The sequence below is a fragment of the Oncorhynchus kisutch genome, linkage group LG27 (assembly GCF_002021735.2).
Source record: "Oncorhynchus kisutch isolate 150728-3 linkage group LG27, Okis_V2, whole genome shotgun sequence".
Lineage (NCBI taxonomy): Eukaryota > Metazoa > Chordata > Actinopteri > Salmoniformes > Salmonidae > Oncorhynchus > Oncorhynchus kisutch.
In genome coordinates this window covers 4,170,751-4,185,199 of record NC_034200.2, presented here as the reverse complement: position 1 = coordinate 4,185,199, position 14,449 = coordinate 4,170,751, and the positions used below count along the sequence as shown (strand labels likewise).

Sequence of the window (14,449 nt, the reverse complement as noted above, 5' to 3'; positions counted from 1 at the left end):
TGTATAATCCAAGACAAAAGAAATAGAACAAAACATCATCTTGTTGGATAATTTGGTATGTTCAATGGTTTCCCCCTAAAAATTGCTGAAATAATAAGAGATTTTTCCTCTGTTTCAGGTTGAGGCAGCGTTCACTAAGCATCGTCAGAAGATGGGCCGGACAGCCTTCCTCAACGTGGTGCGAAGGAAAGGGGTGACCCCCTCCCCCACCAGCCCCCTCCCTGGGGGCCACGACCTGGACAAGCCCTCCCCAGATCGCTTCTTCACTCCTTCGGAAAGCCTGGGCCAGGCGGAGAGGTGCAAGCCCGACGGAGCAGCACCCAAGTCCCCCTGCGAGGAGGGTGCAGGTAGTCACCACTGTAGCTTCTGATGAAACCAACCTTTGTTTTCTACTTTTGCTTCCCTACTTTTTGGAGCAAATAGCCTGGTCCCAGCTCTGTTTGTGCTGCGTTGCCAACGTTGGCTTGACAATTACCAATTAGCAAGACAGCACAAAATGACAGAGGGCCAGGCTAGGGGGCACGTGTACTGTTTTATGTGTAGTGTTTTCTGCATGTGTAATAGCCACCTTATGGACGAGAGGTCTCCTGTGTCACGCTCCAGGTGTCGGGGTTGGAGAGGTGGACCTGGGCGAGTACACTCGCTCCATCGAGAGGCTGAACACGTCCCTGGGGTTCCTGCAGACGGAGATGCAGCGGCTGGCCCAGCAGCAGGACAGGATCATGGCCATGAGGGAACAGCAACAGGCCTGGGTCATACCTCCTCCAGCACCCTCGCCACACAGGTATGGTCATCAATATCACATAAATATTACCCAAGACTGGCATGATAATTGATAATGCAGACTAAAAATATAAAAGTATAATATCGGATGAAGTTCATATATTTCACCTAAAACCATTTATCACCGTACTATTATCCCTAATTTATCGTGAGAAAAGCAGTTGTCACAACACTATTATTGCTTAGTTAGTTATCATTGTACATTTAAACTCTCTCGACAGGCAGCTCCGGGAGCTCCGCAGCAACAGTGTCACCGGCCGGGGGTCCGTGGGGTCCTTGTCCCCAATCTTGTCCTCGGCGGGTGGTTCCCCCCGCGCCGCCCACCGTTCCCCCGGCGGCCTCAAGCGCCGACCGGCCTCCTTCCATGCCAGCACCCCTCACACCCCACGCACCCCAAGGCCCACCGAGCTCAAGGTAACCCCCTTTAGACGGATGCTCAACACCCCCACGTCCGTGGACAGTCTGCCCAGGCTGAGACGCTTCTCACCCAGCCAGACCCAGGTCACCTCCTTTGCCTACCTGGGACACGATGAAGGACCTGGGGCCACGGAGGGCAAGGAGAGAGGGGCCCCAGGGGGAACAGAGGAGCCTCAAAACCAAACCAAACCACCTGAGACAGAGGTGGCGGGGATAAGGAGTGCCGACGCTCGTCCCTCCTCGCCCACTACAGAGCCAGCCAAAGAGAGACCGAAGGAGAGGAGAGATGGAGGGAAAACGGAGAAGTTGGCAGAGGTGCTGTCTCAGCCAGTGAGAGACCTGATGGAGGTGCCACTGTCGTTGCTGAAGCCTTTGGATGGACAGGGTCTAGAGGCAAGTGGAGAGGGGGAGAAAAGAGGAGAGCTGTACGGAGAGGACCAGAAAATGTGCTGTGGGTTCTTCTTCAAGGTAACAATGGGCTACACTGTACATTTCAGAATTGTGAGAGGACGGTACAAGTACTGTATGTAGCATGTCATGAGAATGGTTCATTGATCCATAGGTACTGTAAGAGCAACACATGAACTATGCGAAGACTCATAAAACTATGACTTCAAATGGGTCTGGGACAGTAATTGTGTGTACAGTATCTAGGATAAAGGGTGAAACAGCTCACATACTAATGCTAGAACAGTAGACTAACGAGCCATGATAGGAGAATGGAGCCAACAGAGCTACTGTATGCCACTATACTGGAACATACTATCAGCATCAACAGACACACATGTTATTATCCCAGTCCAAAAATATCTGGACATGAAGCCAACACTGTACAACATTCAAATGGGTCATATACACTGAGTATACCTAACATTAGGAACACCTTCCTAATATTGTGTTGCACGAGGTGTCGGAAGCATCCCACGTGGATGCTGGCCCATGTTGACTCCAATGCACAGTTGTGCCAAGTTGGCTAGATGTCCTTTGGGTGGTGGACCATTCTTCATACACATGGGAAACTGTTGAGCGTGTAAAACCCTGCAGCGTATAAGTTCTTAACACGAACTGGTGCACCTGACACCTACTACCAAACCCCGTTCAAAGACACTTCAATCTTTTGTCTTGCCTATTCACCCTCTGAATGACACACATACACAATCCATGTCTTAATTGTCTCAAGGGTTAAAAATCCTTCTTTACTTTGTCTCCTCCCCTTCATCTACGCTGATTGAAGTGGATTTAACACATGACATCAATAAGGGATCATAGCTTTCACCTCGATTCACCTGGTCAGTCTAGGTCATGGAAAGAGCAGGTGTTCTTAATGTTTGGTATACTCATCCGCCATGAATTCCCTCTGACATAAATTTGACCAATCAGAGCTGAGGATGAGTGTTGATCTTTGAAGTGAGAGGATGTGACAGGGCTGTCTGATGTCATTTTGTCCCGCAAACTAGCCTTCATGTTGGCACCAAACGTTCCATGACAACAAGATTACAATTTCCAATCTAACGTGGCAGCCATTCAAATTCTAAACGTCAAAAACACAGTCTGCCAACCTATTTATATATATCTGACTCCGTCTCCACCCCACACACCTCCAGGACGATGGGAAGGGAGAGGAGGACATGGCGGTGAAGAGGGCTGCTCTGCTGGAGAAGAGGGTGAGGAGAGAGAAGGAGACACAGGAGAAGAAACAGCAGCAGGAGCTGGAGCAGGAGCAGAGGAAGGAGGAAGCACGGTCAGTCTGGACCTCAAGGGACCTGTACCTTTTCCACTGTTATGCTTGGTCTGAACACTACCGGCAGGGGCGACTCCTTACTCCCACTTCAAATTTAGTCATGCATTATTGTCAATGGGTGACTAAGTGAAAATGTGCCTCTTAGTAACTTCTCTTTGATTGGGTAATAAGTATTGAAGCTTCTCGTCTCTTCTGTCCCTCTTCCCTAGGCTGAAAGCGGAGGAGGAGCAGCAGAAGCGAGAGGACGACAAGCAGAGGAAAGATTACATAAAGAACGAGTACATGAGGAGGAAGCATTTGAAGCAGGTGGAGGATATGGATGTCAGGCCCCGCCATGGAAGTCTCAAAAAGAAGCCCCGCCCCAAATCCATGCACAGGGACGTCATGGAGTCACCCAAGCCACCCGCCAGAGCCACGGGTAACACACACACTCTTAGACACACACACACACTACACATGCTCATGTTACACATATATCAGTAGAGGCTGCTGAGGGGAGGACGGCTCATAATAATGGCTGGAACGGAGCGAATGGAACGGCATCAAACTCCTGGAAACCATGGAAACCATGAGTCTGATGTTGTTGATACCATTCTACTATTCCGCTCCAGACATTATCACGAGCCAGTCCTCCCCAATTAAGGTGCCACAAAACTCCTGTGACAAACATCCTCTCACTGTCAACTGCGTTTATTCTCTGCAAACTTAACATGTGTACATATTTGTATGAACATAACAAGATTCAACAACTGAGACATAAACTGAACAAGTTCCACAGACATGTGACTAACAGAAATATAATAGTGTGTCCCTGAACAAAGGGGGGGGGGTCAAAATCAAAAGTAGCAGTCAGTATCTGGTGTGGCCACCAGCTGCATTAAGTACTGCAGTACATCTCCTCCTCATGGACTGCGCCTGATTTGCCCGTTCTTGCTGTGAGATGTTACCCCACTCTTCCACCAAGGCACCTGCAAGTTCCCGGACATTTCTGGGGGGAATGGCCCTAGCCTTCACCCTCCGATCCAACAGGTCCCAGACGTGGTCAATGGGATTGAGATCCGGGCTCTTCGCTGGCCATGGCAGAACACTGACATTCCTGCCTTGCAGGAAATCACGCACAGAACGAGCAGTATGGCTGGTGGCATTGTCATGCTGGAAGGTCATGTCAAGATGAACCTGCAGGAAGGGTACCACATGAGGGAGGTCTTCCCTGTAACGGACAGCATTGAGATTGCCTGCAATGACATCATCAGTCCGATGATGCTGTGACACACCGCCCCAGACCATGACGGACACTCCACCTCCAAATCGATCCCGCTCCAGAGTACAGGCCTCGGTGAAACACTCATTCCTTCGACGATAAGCGCAAATCTACACGACCTTCACCCCTGGTGAGACAAAACCATGACTCGTCAGTGAAGAGCACTTTTTGCCAGTCCTGTCTGGTCCAGCAAAGGTGGGTTTGTGCCCAAAGACGACGTTGTTGCCAGTGATGTCTGGTGAGGACCTTCCTTAGAACAGGTCTACAAGCCCTCAGTTCAGCCTCTCTCAGCCTATTGCGGACAGTCTGAGCACTGATAGAGGGATTGTGCGTTCCTGGAGTAACTCGGGCTGTTGTTGCCATCCTGTACCTGTCCCGCAAGTGTGATGTTCGGATGTACCGATACTGTGCAAGTGTCATTTACACGTGGTCTGCCACTGCAAGGACGATCAGCTGTCCGTCCTGTCTCCCTGTAGTGCTGTCTTAGGTGTCTCACATTACAGACATTGCAATTTATTGCCCTGTTCACATCTGCAGTCCTCATGCTTCCTTGCAGCATGCCTAATGCACGTTCACACAGATGAGCAGGGACCCTAGGCATCTTTCTTTTGGTGTTTTTCCAGAGTCAGTAGAAAGGCCTCTTTAGTGTTCTAAGTTTTCATAACTGTGACCTTAATTGCCTACCGTCTGTAAGCTGTTAGTGTCGTAACGGTCGTTCCACAGGTGCATGTTCATTAATTGTTTATGGTTCATTGAACCAAGCATGGGAAACAGTGTTTAAACCCTTTACAATGAAGATCTGTGAAGTTTTGGGGATTTTTTGAATGACAGGGTCCTGAAAAAGGGACATTTCTTTTTTTTGCTGTTTATGTGTATTTAGTACACACACATATATTCACACACACACACACTCAAACATGTCTTCTGTATTTACCTCCAGGTACTCGACCGCGTGGGTTCTCAGTCTCCAGCATGTCCCTGGCCTCCCTCAACCTTGACAACGACAGCAACGCCGGAGATAAGAGGATCCGCAGGTGAGGCCAGAAATTGCCTCGATTACAACTTTTCTCAATCGTGTACAAGCAATTTTTGGATCTGTGTTGAAACGTATCGCAGAACAGCAATGATGAAATGCTTAAATACATTTCAAGAACTTCTGATACAAAATGTGCCTTTGTACCTGACTTGCATATCTTAGACCGTTCACAGAACATTAACACATTGTTTAACATTTTAAATTACCCCATCAGTGTCATACATGTAAATGTTTCGGACATGAAGTGAATGTAGTTGGGTTACTCAACATCTCCAACATTGTGACCTTCATATAAGAGCTTTGCTTTGGTGTGGATGGAGGCATACAGTGCATTCAGAAAGAATTCAGACCCTTGACTCTTTCCACATTTTGTTATGTTACAGCCTGTATGACACAACAAGCTTGGCACACCTGTATTTGGGGAGTTTCTCTCATTCTCTGCAGATCCTCTCAAGCTCTGTCAGGTTGGATGGGGAGCGTCGCTGCACAGCTATTTTCAGGACTCTCCAGAGATGTTTGATTGGGTTCAAGACCAGGCTCTGGCTGGGCTTGTCCCGAAGCCACTCCTGCATTGTCTTGGCTGTGGAGGCCACTGTGTTCTTGGGGACCTTCAATGCTGCAGAGATTTTTTGGTACCCTTCCCCAGAGCTGTGCCTCGACACAATCCTGTCTCTGAGCTTTACAGGACAATCCTTTCGACTTCATTGCTTGTTTTTTTGCTCTGACATGCACTGTCAACTGTGGGACCTTTTATTTAGACAGGTGTGTGCCTTTCCAAAACATGTCCAATCAATTGAATTTACCGCAGGTGGACTCCAATCAAGTTGTAGAAACATCTCAAGGATGATCAATGGGAACAACATGCACCTGAGCTCAATTTCGAGTCTCATAGCAAAGGGTCTGAATTCTTATGTAAATAAGGTTTTTCTGTTTTTAATTTTATATGAGTCACCCAGGACCAGTGTTGTTAGCCTAGCACTACAAGCACCCTGCTCTACCAACTGAGCCACCCAGGACCAGTGTTGTTAGCCTAGCACTACAAGCACCCTGCTCTATCAACTGAGCCACCCAGGACCAGTGTTGTTAGCGTAGCGCTACAAGCACCCTGCTCTACCAACTGAGCCACCCAGGACCAGTGTTGTTAGCCTAGCACTACAAGCACCCTGCTCTACCAACTGAGCCACCCAGGACCAGTGTTGTTAGCGTAGCGCTACAAGCACCCTGCTCTACCAACTGAGCCACCCAGGACCAGTGTTGTTAGCCTAGCACTACAAGCACCCTGCTCTATCAACTGAGCCACCCAGGACCAGTGTTGTTAGCGTAGCGCTACAAGCACCCTGCTCTACCAACTGAGCCACCCAGGACCAGTGTTGTTAGCCTAGCACTACAAGCACCCTGCTCTACCAACTGAGCCACCCAGGACCAGTGTTGTTAGCGTAGCGCTACAAGCACCCTGCTCTACCAACTGAGCCACCCAGGACCAGTGTTGTTAGCCTAGCACTACAAGCACCCTGCTCTACCAACTGAGCCACCCAGGACCAGTGTTGTTAGCGTAGCGCTACAAGCACCCTGCTCTACCAACTGAGCCACCCAGGACCAGTGTTGTTAGCCTAGCACTACAAGCACCCTGCTCTACCAACTGAGCCACCCAGGACCAGTGTTGTTAGTGTAGCGCTACAAGCACCCTGCTCTACCAACTGAGCCACCCAGGACCAGTGTTGTTAGCGTAGCGCTACAAGCACCCTGCTCTACCAACTGAGCCACCCAGGACCAGTGTTGTTAGCCTAGCACTACAAGCACCCTGCTCTACCAACTGAGCCACCCAGGACCAGTGTTGTTAGCCTAGCGCTACAAGCACCCTGCTCTACCAACTGAGTCACCCAGGACCAGTGTTGTTAGCCTAGCGCTACAAGCACCCTGCTCTACCAACTGAGTCACCCAGGACCAGTGTTGTTAGCGTAGCGCTACAAGCACCCTGCTCTACCAACTGAGTCACCCAGGACCAGTGTTGTTAGCCTAGCGCTACAAGCACCCTGCTCTACCAACTGAGTCACCCAGGACCAGTGTTGTTAGCCTAGCGCTACAAGCACCCTGCTCTACCAACTGAGTCACCCAGGACCAGTGTGGTTAGCCTAGCGCTTGATAGCCTAGCGCTACAAGCACCCTGCTCTACCAACTCAGTCACCCAGGACCAGTGTGGTTAGCCTAGCACTACAAGCACCCTGCTCTACCAACTGAGCCACCCAGGACCAGTGTTGTTAGCGTAGCGCTACAAGCACCCTGCTCTACCAACTGAGTCACCCAGGACCAGTGTTGTTAGCCTAGCGCTACAAGCACCCTGCTCTACCAACTGAGTCACCCAGGACCAGTGTTGTTAGCGTAGCGCTACAAGCACCCTGCTCTACCAACTGAGTCACCCAGGACCAGTGTTGTTAGCCTAGCGCTACAAGCACCCTGCTCTACCAACTGAGTCACCCAGGACCAGTGTTGTTAGCCTAGCGCTACAAGCACCCTGCTCTACCAACTGAGTCACCCAGGACTAGTGTTGTTAGCCTAGCGCTTGTTAGCCTAGCGCTACAAGCACCCTGCTCTACCAACTCAGTCACCCAGGACCAGTGTGGTTAGCCTAGCACTACAAGCACCCTGCCCTACCAACTGAGTCACCCAGGACCAGTGTGGTTAGCCTAGCGCTTGATAGCCTAGCGCTACAAGCACCCTGCTCTACCAACTGAGTCACCCAGGACCAGTGTGGTTAGCCTAGCACTACAAGCACCCTGCCCTACCAACTCAGTCACCCAGGACCAGTGTTGTTAGCCTAGCACTACACGCACCCTGCCCTACCAACTCAGTCACCCAGGACCAGTGTGGTTAGCCTAGCACTACAAGCACCCTGCCCTACCAACTGAGTCACCCAGGACCAGTGTTGTTAGCCTAGCACTACAAGCACCCTGCCCTACCAACTCAGTCACCCAGGACCAGTGTTGTTAGCGTAGCGCTACAAGCACCCTGCTCTACCAACTCAGTCACCCAGGACCAGTGTTGTTAGCCTAGCACTACAAGCACCCTGCCCTACCAACTCAGTCACCCAGGACCAGTGTTGTTCTTCCATTGTATTCACCTTCACTTATTTCTGTTGTGGATTGTGTTTGTGCGCCAATGGAAAGTCTATAAAACTATGAGCGAACCAGCCTATGTATTGAATACATGGATTTGGATTGGGATGATACTGATGAATCAATCCTTCACACTTATTTTGGGGGATTTCTTTATATACGTTCCAATTTTGATCATCATTATATAGTGACTGCAAAGAAGGGTTAGTTTGGATTTACATTTGGTTGAGTTGTCAACTAACATGAATTCAACAACAAATGTCACCATGTCATTGGACTTAGGTTGGGTGAATAACAATTCCCTTAGGTTGATTACTTTTTGCAAATCCAATCAATTTTCCACGTTGAGTCAACATCATCACATTGAATTTTTTTGTTGAAATGACGTGGAACCAATGTTTATTCAGCCAGTTTTTGCCCAGTGGTGTATAATTGATCTACTTGGACTTTTAAAAAACATGTTCTGTTTTTTCTGCTTGGACTCGAGAGATAAGTATGGTAGTGTTCATCTGTTTGCAGGCAGTCGTGTTCTATTGTATGTATTTGCAATTTATACGGTATAATATAGTTTTGATTAATGTATTTATGTTTCGAGAAGGTAATTATGTTCTGAAAACACATTTACTGTTTTTCAAAAGGCCACAGAAAGGCTGTGTTGTGAGTGTCTGTATCTTGTTTTGAACTTGACAACATTATTCCAAAAAATACTTGTATGCGATTGAGAAAATCTGTAAAAAAGGACATACAGTTTAGCCAACTCCTTTAGCATGACCACGTCAAAAGAGTTGACTAAAGCACAAACAGGCTGGCTACGATACAAAAAAAGGCTTTACAGAGCATCAAAAGCACGAATACTTCTTCAAGAGGACATTCATGTGTCTTGTGACTTGTCTAGGTATTGCAACCAAAACGGTTTTCGCTCTCTTGATCTTCTCTCCCTCCTCGCTCTCTGTTTTTCCCCTCTGTTTTGCACGGACCTCCCGGAAGCAGTAAACTAGGCACTGTGAAAGGCCATATCTCTTTCTTTTTATGCTCTCCCAAAGACCGAAAGGGAAGGTTAGTAACTCCCCTCCCTAGACCAGCCGAGGGCCAAGCCTTTCATCTAGACTTTCATCTCAGTGCATCACAGTCCAGATTGATCAATCAATCTGCTTTTACTTGAGGTAATATCTTTGAGAACAATTCCCTGTAGCCATACCTAACAGAATCTATCTAAATATCCCATGTGCAGACATATATTTATGAATCATGTTTGAGCAAGCCACATACAGTACACCAACATTCATTTCGAGTATGACCTGAGACATAGAGGACACATCCATATGTTTTTAATAGATGTGTTATTTCACTGTCATGCTGTATCGGTTAAGTGTTGGACAATTACCTCCTTTAAAACAGGCAGAGAAAATTCCGCTCAGTACCGCAGCTGCTTCTGCCTCATTTCATACATGCCCAGCCTCCTGCCTCCACTCCTGCCTCACCGACTCTGCCCTTTCTCTGCTCCGAGGCTGCTCCATGCTAGCTGCTCTACGTTAAGCTGCTGTCTGTGGTTGTTACCTCTAGATTAGACCCGGCGTCAGAGCCATCCAAGCTGCAGCAGACGGGCGCTCTCCCGTCCCAGGCACGGTAACTTCCACAGCCATGCTGGCTCACATGGAGCCACAGGCCCTTTGTTTTGTATGCAGAGACTTCAAACTAGGGTACACACTAACCCTAACCCCAATTAGGACATGAATGAGCCTGGGCCTGGGACATGAGTGTGGCTGCTGCAGTTGTATTCTGTCTTGTCACTGTACAGTTGCCTAAAGCTGCTGTTGCATACTGCAGTGTTTCTTCTCCATATCCTAGCAGCCATAATGATTGGACTGTACAATAGCTTTGCTCTACTGCACATGCCTCTGATCTGATCCAGGGACACAGAGATCACTGGGGATGATGTAATATGAGGGAACAGGGAAGGCTGCCTGGGAGAACTGTGTCTATCTCTGACCCTGTTTCTCTGTATGTCTCTGTCTGTGTATACGTGGTGTATATGTCTATGTCTGTTTTTTTGTGTGAATGTGTATCTGTTATTGTGTGTGTGTCCACGCATGTGTCACTCGTACTGTATATATGTGTGTGTGTACGTCCCTAGGCCAGACTCTGCTAGGCCAGACTCTGCGGAGGGCAATCTGTCGTCCTGCCCGTCTCATAACGGAGAGAAGGACTGGGAGAACGAGTCCACAACCTCCTCCACTCCCTCCAACCAAGAGTACACAGGTACGGACCGCTCCACTGCAATCAGGGTATTCTGCTTTCAAAAGGGGACCAAACTCTTGCAGTATACCAGAGCCATGTGTAGAACAGACTGTTGTGAGTGTCTGTTTGTTTGTTACTGCATTCCTTATGCTGGTATTCGCTTCTTCCCTCAGGGCCAAAGCTGTACAAGGAGCCCAGTGCTAAGTCCAACAAGCATATCATCCAGAACGCCCTGGCCCACTGCTGCCTGGCGGGCAAGGTCAACGAAGGACAGAAGAATAAGATAATAGATGTAGGTAATTTGCTGTACACAATATGTTTCTTTCTCTCTAATTTTACTTCACTCTTTTACCTCACATTTGTTCCTTTCTTTTCCTCCACTATCTCTTTCAGGAAATGGAGAGGTCGGGGGCCAACAACTTCCTGGTTTTGTTCCGAGACACGGGTTGCCAGTTCCGCTCGGTGTACACCTACTGCCCTGAGACGGAGGAAATCACCAAGCTGGCGGGTATCGGGCCCAAGAGCATCACAGCCAAGATGATCGAGGGCCTGTATAAATATAACTCAGATAGGAAGCAGTTCAGCCACATCCCTGCCAAGACAATGTCAGCTAGTGTAGACGCCATCACCATCGCCGCTCACCTGTGGCAGACCAAGAAACAGGGCACGCCCAAGAAACTGGGTAGTCTCAAGTAGTCACAGCAACAATCCCTTTCATACCAAACCCAGGATATTGTTGCTAGGTGTCCTGAGTTATAGTTGAGGACTGAGGGGAGGCTTTGCGGGTGTTGTGACCTGGGATATTACAGGGTCTGGTTTGGTGTGACAGTGCTAAAGAGTACATCTTTCTAATCTTCTTTCCCATTCAGATATTTAATGAACACTTACACTTTGCATTCATCTGGATCTGATATCTGATGTACAGTTTCATTTGATGAATATGCGGTAGGGGATTTTCTTCTAAACGGGACACTATTGACTTTATGCACAACTGGAATGTAGGGGGAAAAAACATCAACACAAGCCTCAAGGGACATTGTTGTTGTTATGCAAGACTGTGTGCGTGTGTGTGGGACCCAGAGTCATTCTAATGGTGCACATGTGTGTGTATGTTCGTCAGCATGCGTGGGTGCCCATGTTCTCGTGTGCCAAAAAAAAGGGGCTGATGAAAGCCTTACTGAATCGGACCACTGAAGCACTGAATGTCATTCCTTTTGAAATAGATCGAGTTTGAGTTCCCTATGTTCATCATGTGTGGCCTTATGCTTGTTTTGTGAAAGCGCAGTGATTAGGTCATATTTAAGCGCCAAATGTGATGTTTTGGTGAGTACAAGATGATACGTATATGAGAGCTTGTTGAGAGTGGCTGTGTGTGAGGCTTGCTTTTCTCTGTGGCTGAAAGATGAGACTGAGAAGGTGGGTTTACATAATTTTTTCAATAGTTAAGTAGGTTGTCATAACTTCCGATAAGAACTAGATTGTAAAGTCATTGATTAAGTATAATCTAGTTCACAGGAATGTCAGCAACTGACTCTTAATTTATTGAATGTTTTTGATAAGGCTTTGGAAGTTTTTTAAAGGTCCAATGCAGATGTTTTTATCTCAATATCAAAGAATTTCTGGGTAACAATTAAGTACCATATTGTGATTGTTTTAAATGGTCAAAAAGAAACAAAAATAGCTTATTAGCAAAGAGCAATTTCTCAAGCAATAATTTTGCTAGGACAGTCTGGGAGTGAGCTGTTATTGACAGAGAGGTTTGGAACTCTTTCTTATTGGTCTAATAACTAGTTTACTGCATGGTGATGTCACTATAGAAGGCCAAAACCCCTCCCACCAAAACAGGCTGAAATTTCAGGATGGTCTTTTCAAACAGCTCCTACACTAAAAGGGCATTACCATCATTTTCACTATTTCCCAGTATTATTCCAACCTCATAGTGTGGAAATATATATCAAACACAGGACAATTATGCTTTTAACTGCACTGGGACTTTAAAGGCTTTTAAAGTTTCATCAATAGAGGTGTGTAACATACTTTAAGACAATATATACTGTATAAGTTAATTTTGTTTGTATATAATGGTTATTCCATTCAAAATGAATGAGTGAAACTAGCATTTATCATTTAATATGGACGTATATAAACGTACTATACTGTATATGGGGCCTTCTATTGTTTAAAAAAGATGCAAGTGTGTGATCCCTTTTCAATGTCACTGGCAGGACAATTTCAAGCTTTAGAATAGAAGCAAGTTCCACAAATTGTGTCATGAGCCTGTGCAATTCCGAGAAAATATCTTATAAAAATCCTTGTTGGCATACAATACCAGTCAAAAGTTTGGACACACCTACTCTTTCCCACCGTGAAGCATGGAGGAGGAGGTGTGGTGGTACTTTGCTGATGACACTCAGTGTCCAGCATGGCTACCACAGCATTTTGCAGCGATACGCCATCCCATTTGGTTTGCTCTTAGAGGGACTATCATTTATTTTTCAAGAGGACAATAACCCAACACACCTCCTGGCTGTGTAAGGGCTATTTGACCAAGGAGAGTGATGGAGTGCTGCACCAGATGACATGGCCTCCACAATCACCCGACCTCAACTCAATTGAGATGGCTTGGGATGAGTTGGACCGCAGAGTGAAGCAAAAGCATCCAACAAGTGCTCAGTATATGTGGGAACTCCTTCAAGACTGTTGGAAAAGCATTCCTCATGAAGCTGGTTGAGTGAATGCCAAGATTGTGCAAAGCTGTCAGAGGCTAAGAGTGGCTACTTTGAAGAATCTTTGTTTAACACTTTTTTGATTACTACATGATTCAATATATGGTATTTCATAGTTTTGATGTCTTCACTATTATTCTACTGTAATGTAGAAAATAGTACAAATTAAGAAAAACCCTTGAATGAGGTGTGTCCAAACCTTTGACTGGTACTGTATATGTTTGGACCTCACAGATATTCAAAAGCATTTTACTTTATTGTGGATAGTATCTTTACTGTTGAATTCCTATTACACTTAAAGTAGTCCACAATACGTATGTGTACATATTCAATAGAGAGTAAGGAATAGAATTTCATGACTCTGTCCCACTGTAGATTGCAGTATTTGTAGTTGATTTAACTGCGTACTTACATAAATGAAGTAAAATACATAAAACATAAAACATAGTTCTTCAGGACTTTCAAAACATCTGTTACATTATGCTTCAACATGTTACATTGTTCTAACATATGAAAGGAAATTGACATTTATGTTTATTTTATTTTGGAGCAAAGCAGTGTTTACGCTGTACATATATTTTGTTGTATAAAGTATTTTTTTGTAAACCATTTACCATTTTGAGGTTTCATATGAGCAGCGTATCTGTTGCAAAAGGAAATGTAAAACCATGAGAGGGTACAATATGTCTTGTATGAGTGACGGGCAGGAAACGGAGAGAGAACTGATTGCAAACTGTTTCCACTGCATACTCTATTGTAGTGGATAATCAGATATGTGTGAGATACCATTCTGTGTTTTCCCCCATCTAAATTTGTTTTATTTGAACCTTGTCAATATGTTCATGTATTTGTTATTTTTGATAAATTCCTTTGAACAATATTAAAATGCAGATGTTCATCAACACTTGTGACTGGTGTTTTTGAAGCCTGGTTATCCACTTGAATCTCATTTTAGGCTGGTTCAGATTTGGATTCTTTGTTGTGCCTAATGTTCACATTCCTACAGCACAATATCCAGTTAATTACAGAACAAGTGGGTCTTGAACCTGCAACCTGAGGCCACAGGTGAACCTGCAACCTGAGGCCACAGGGGAAACAAACGCAGATTCTGTGCCATGAAGGTCAACAACTTAT

General features: G+C 46.3%; 1 protein-coding gene across 2 annotated transcripts in view; it reads left to right on the top strand.

Annotated features, from left to right (window-relative positions):
- camsap2b (calmodulin regulated spectrin-associated protein family, member 2b) overlaps positions 1-14,219 on the top strand; it is a 65,611-nt gene extending 51,392 nt beyond the window's left edge. The window contains exons 13-22 of one of the 2 annotated variants that reach the window (XM_031806433.1): positions 119-347; positions 604-784; positions 1,005-1,668; positions 2,805-2,941; positions 3,151-3,359; positions 5,143-5,236; positions 9,342-9,407; positions 10,486-10,610; positions 10,763-10,881; positions 10,983-14,219. In XM_031806433.1, coding sequence (XP_031662293.1) covers positions 119-347; positions 604-784; positions 1,005-1,668; positions 2,805-2,941; positions 3,151-3,359; positions 5,143-5,236; positions 9,342-9,407; positions 10,486-10,610; positions 10,763-10,881; positions 10,983-11,285 — 2,127 coding nt within the window. In that variant the 3' untranslated portion in view covers positions 11,286-14,219. The remainder of the gene's footprint in view (positions 1-118; positions 348-603; positions 785-1,004; positions 1,669-2,804; positions 2,942-3,150; positions 3,360-5,142; positions 5,237-9,341; positions 9,408-10,485; positions 10,611-10,762; positions 10,882-10,982) is intronic. The other variant, XM_031806434.1, reaches the window with a different exon arrangement.
- The last annotated feature ends 230 nt before the right edge of the window (positions 14,220-14,449 follow it).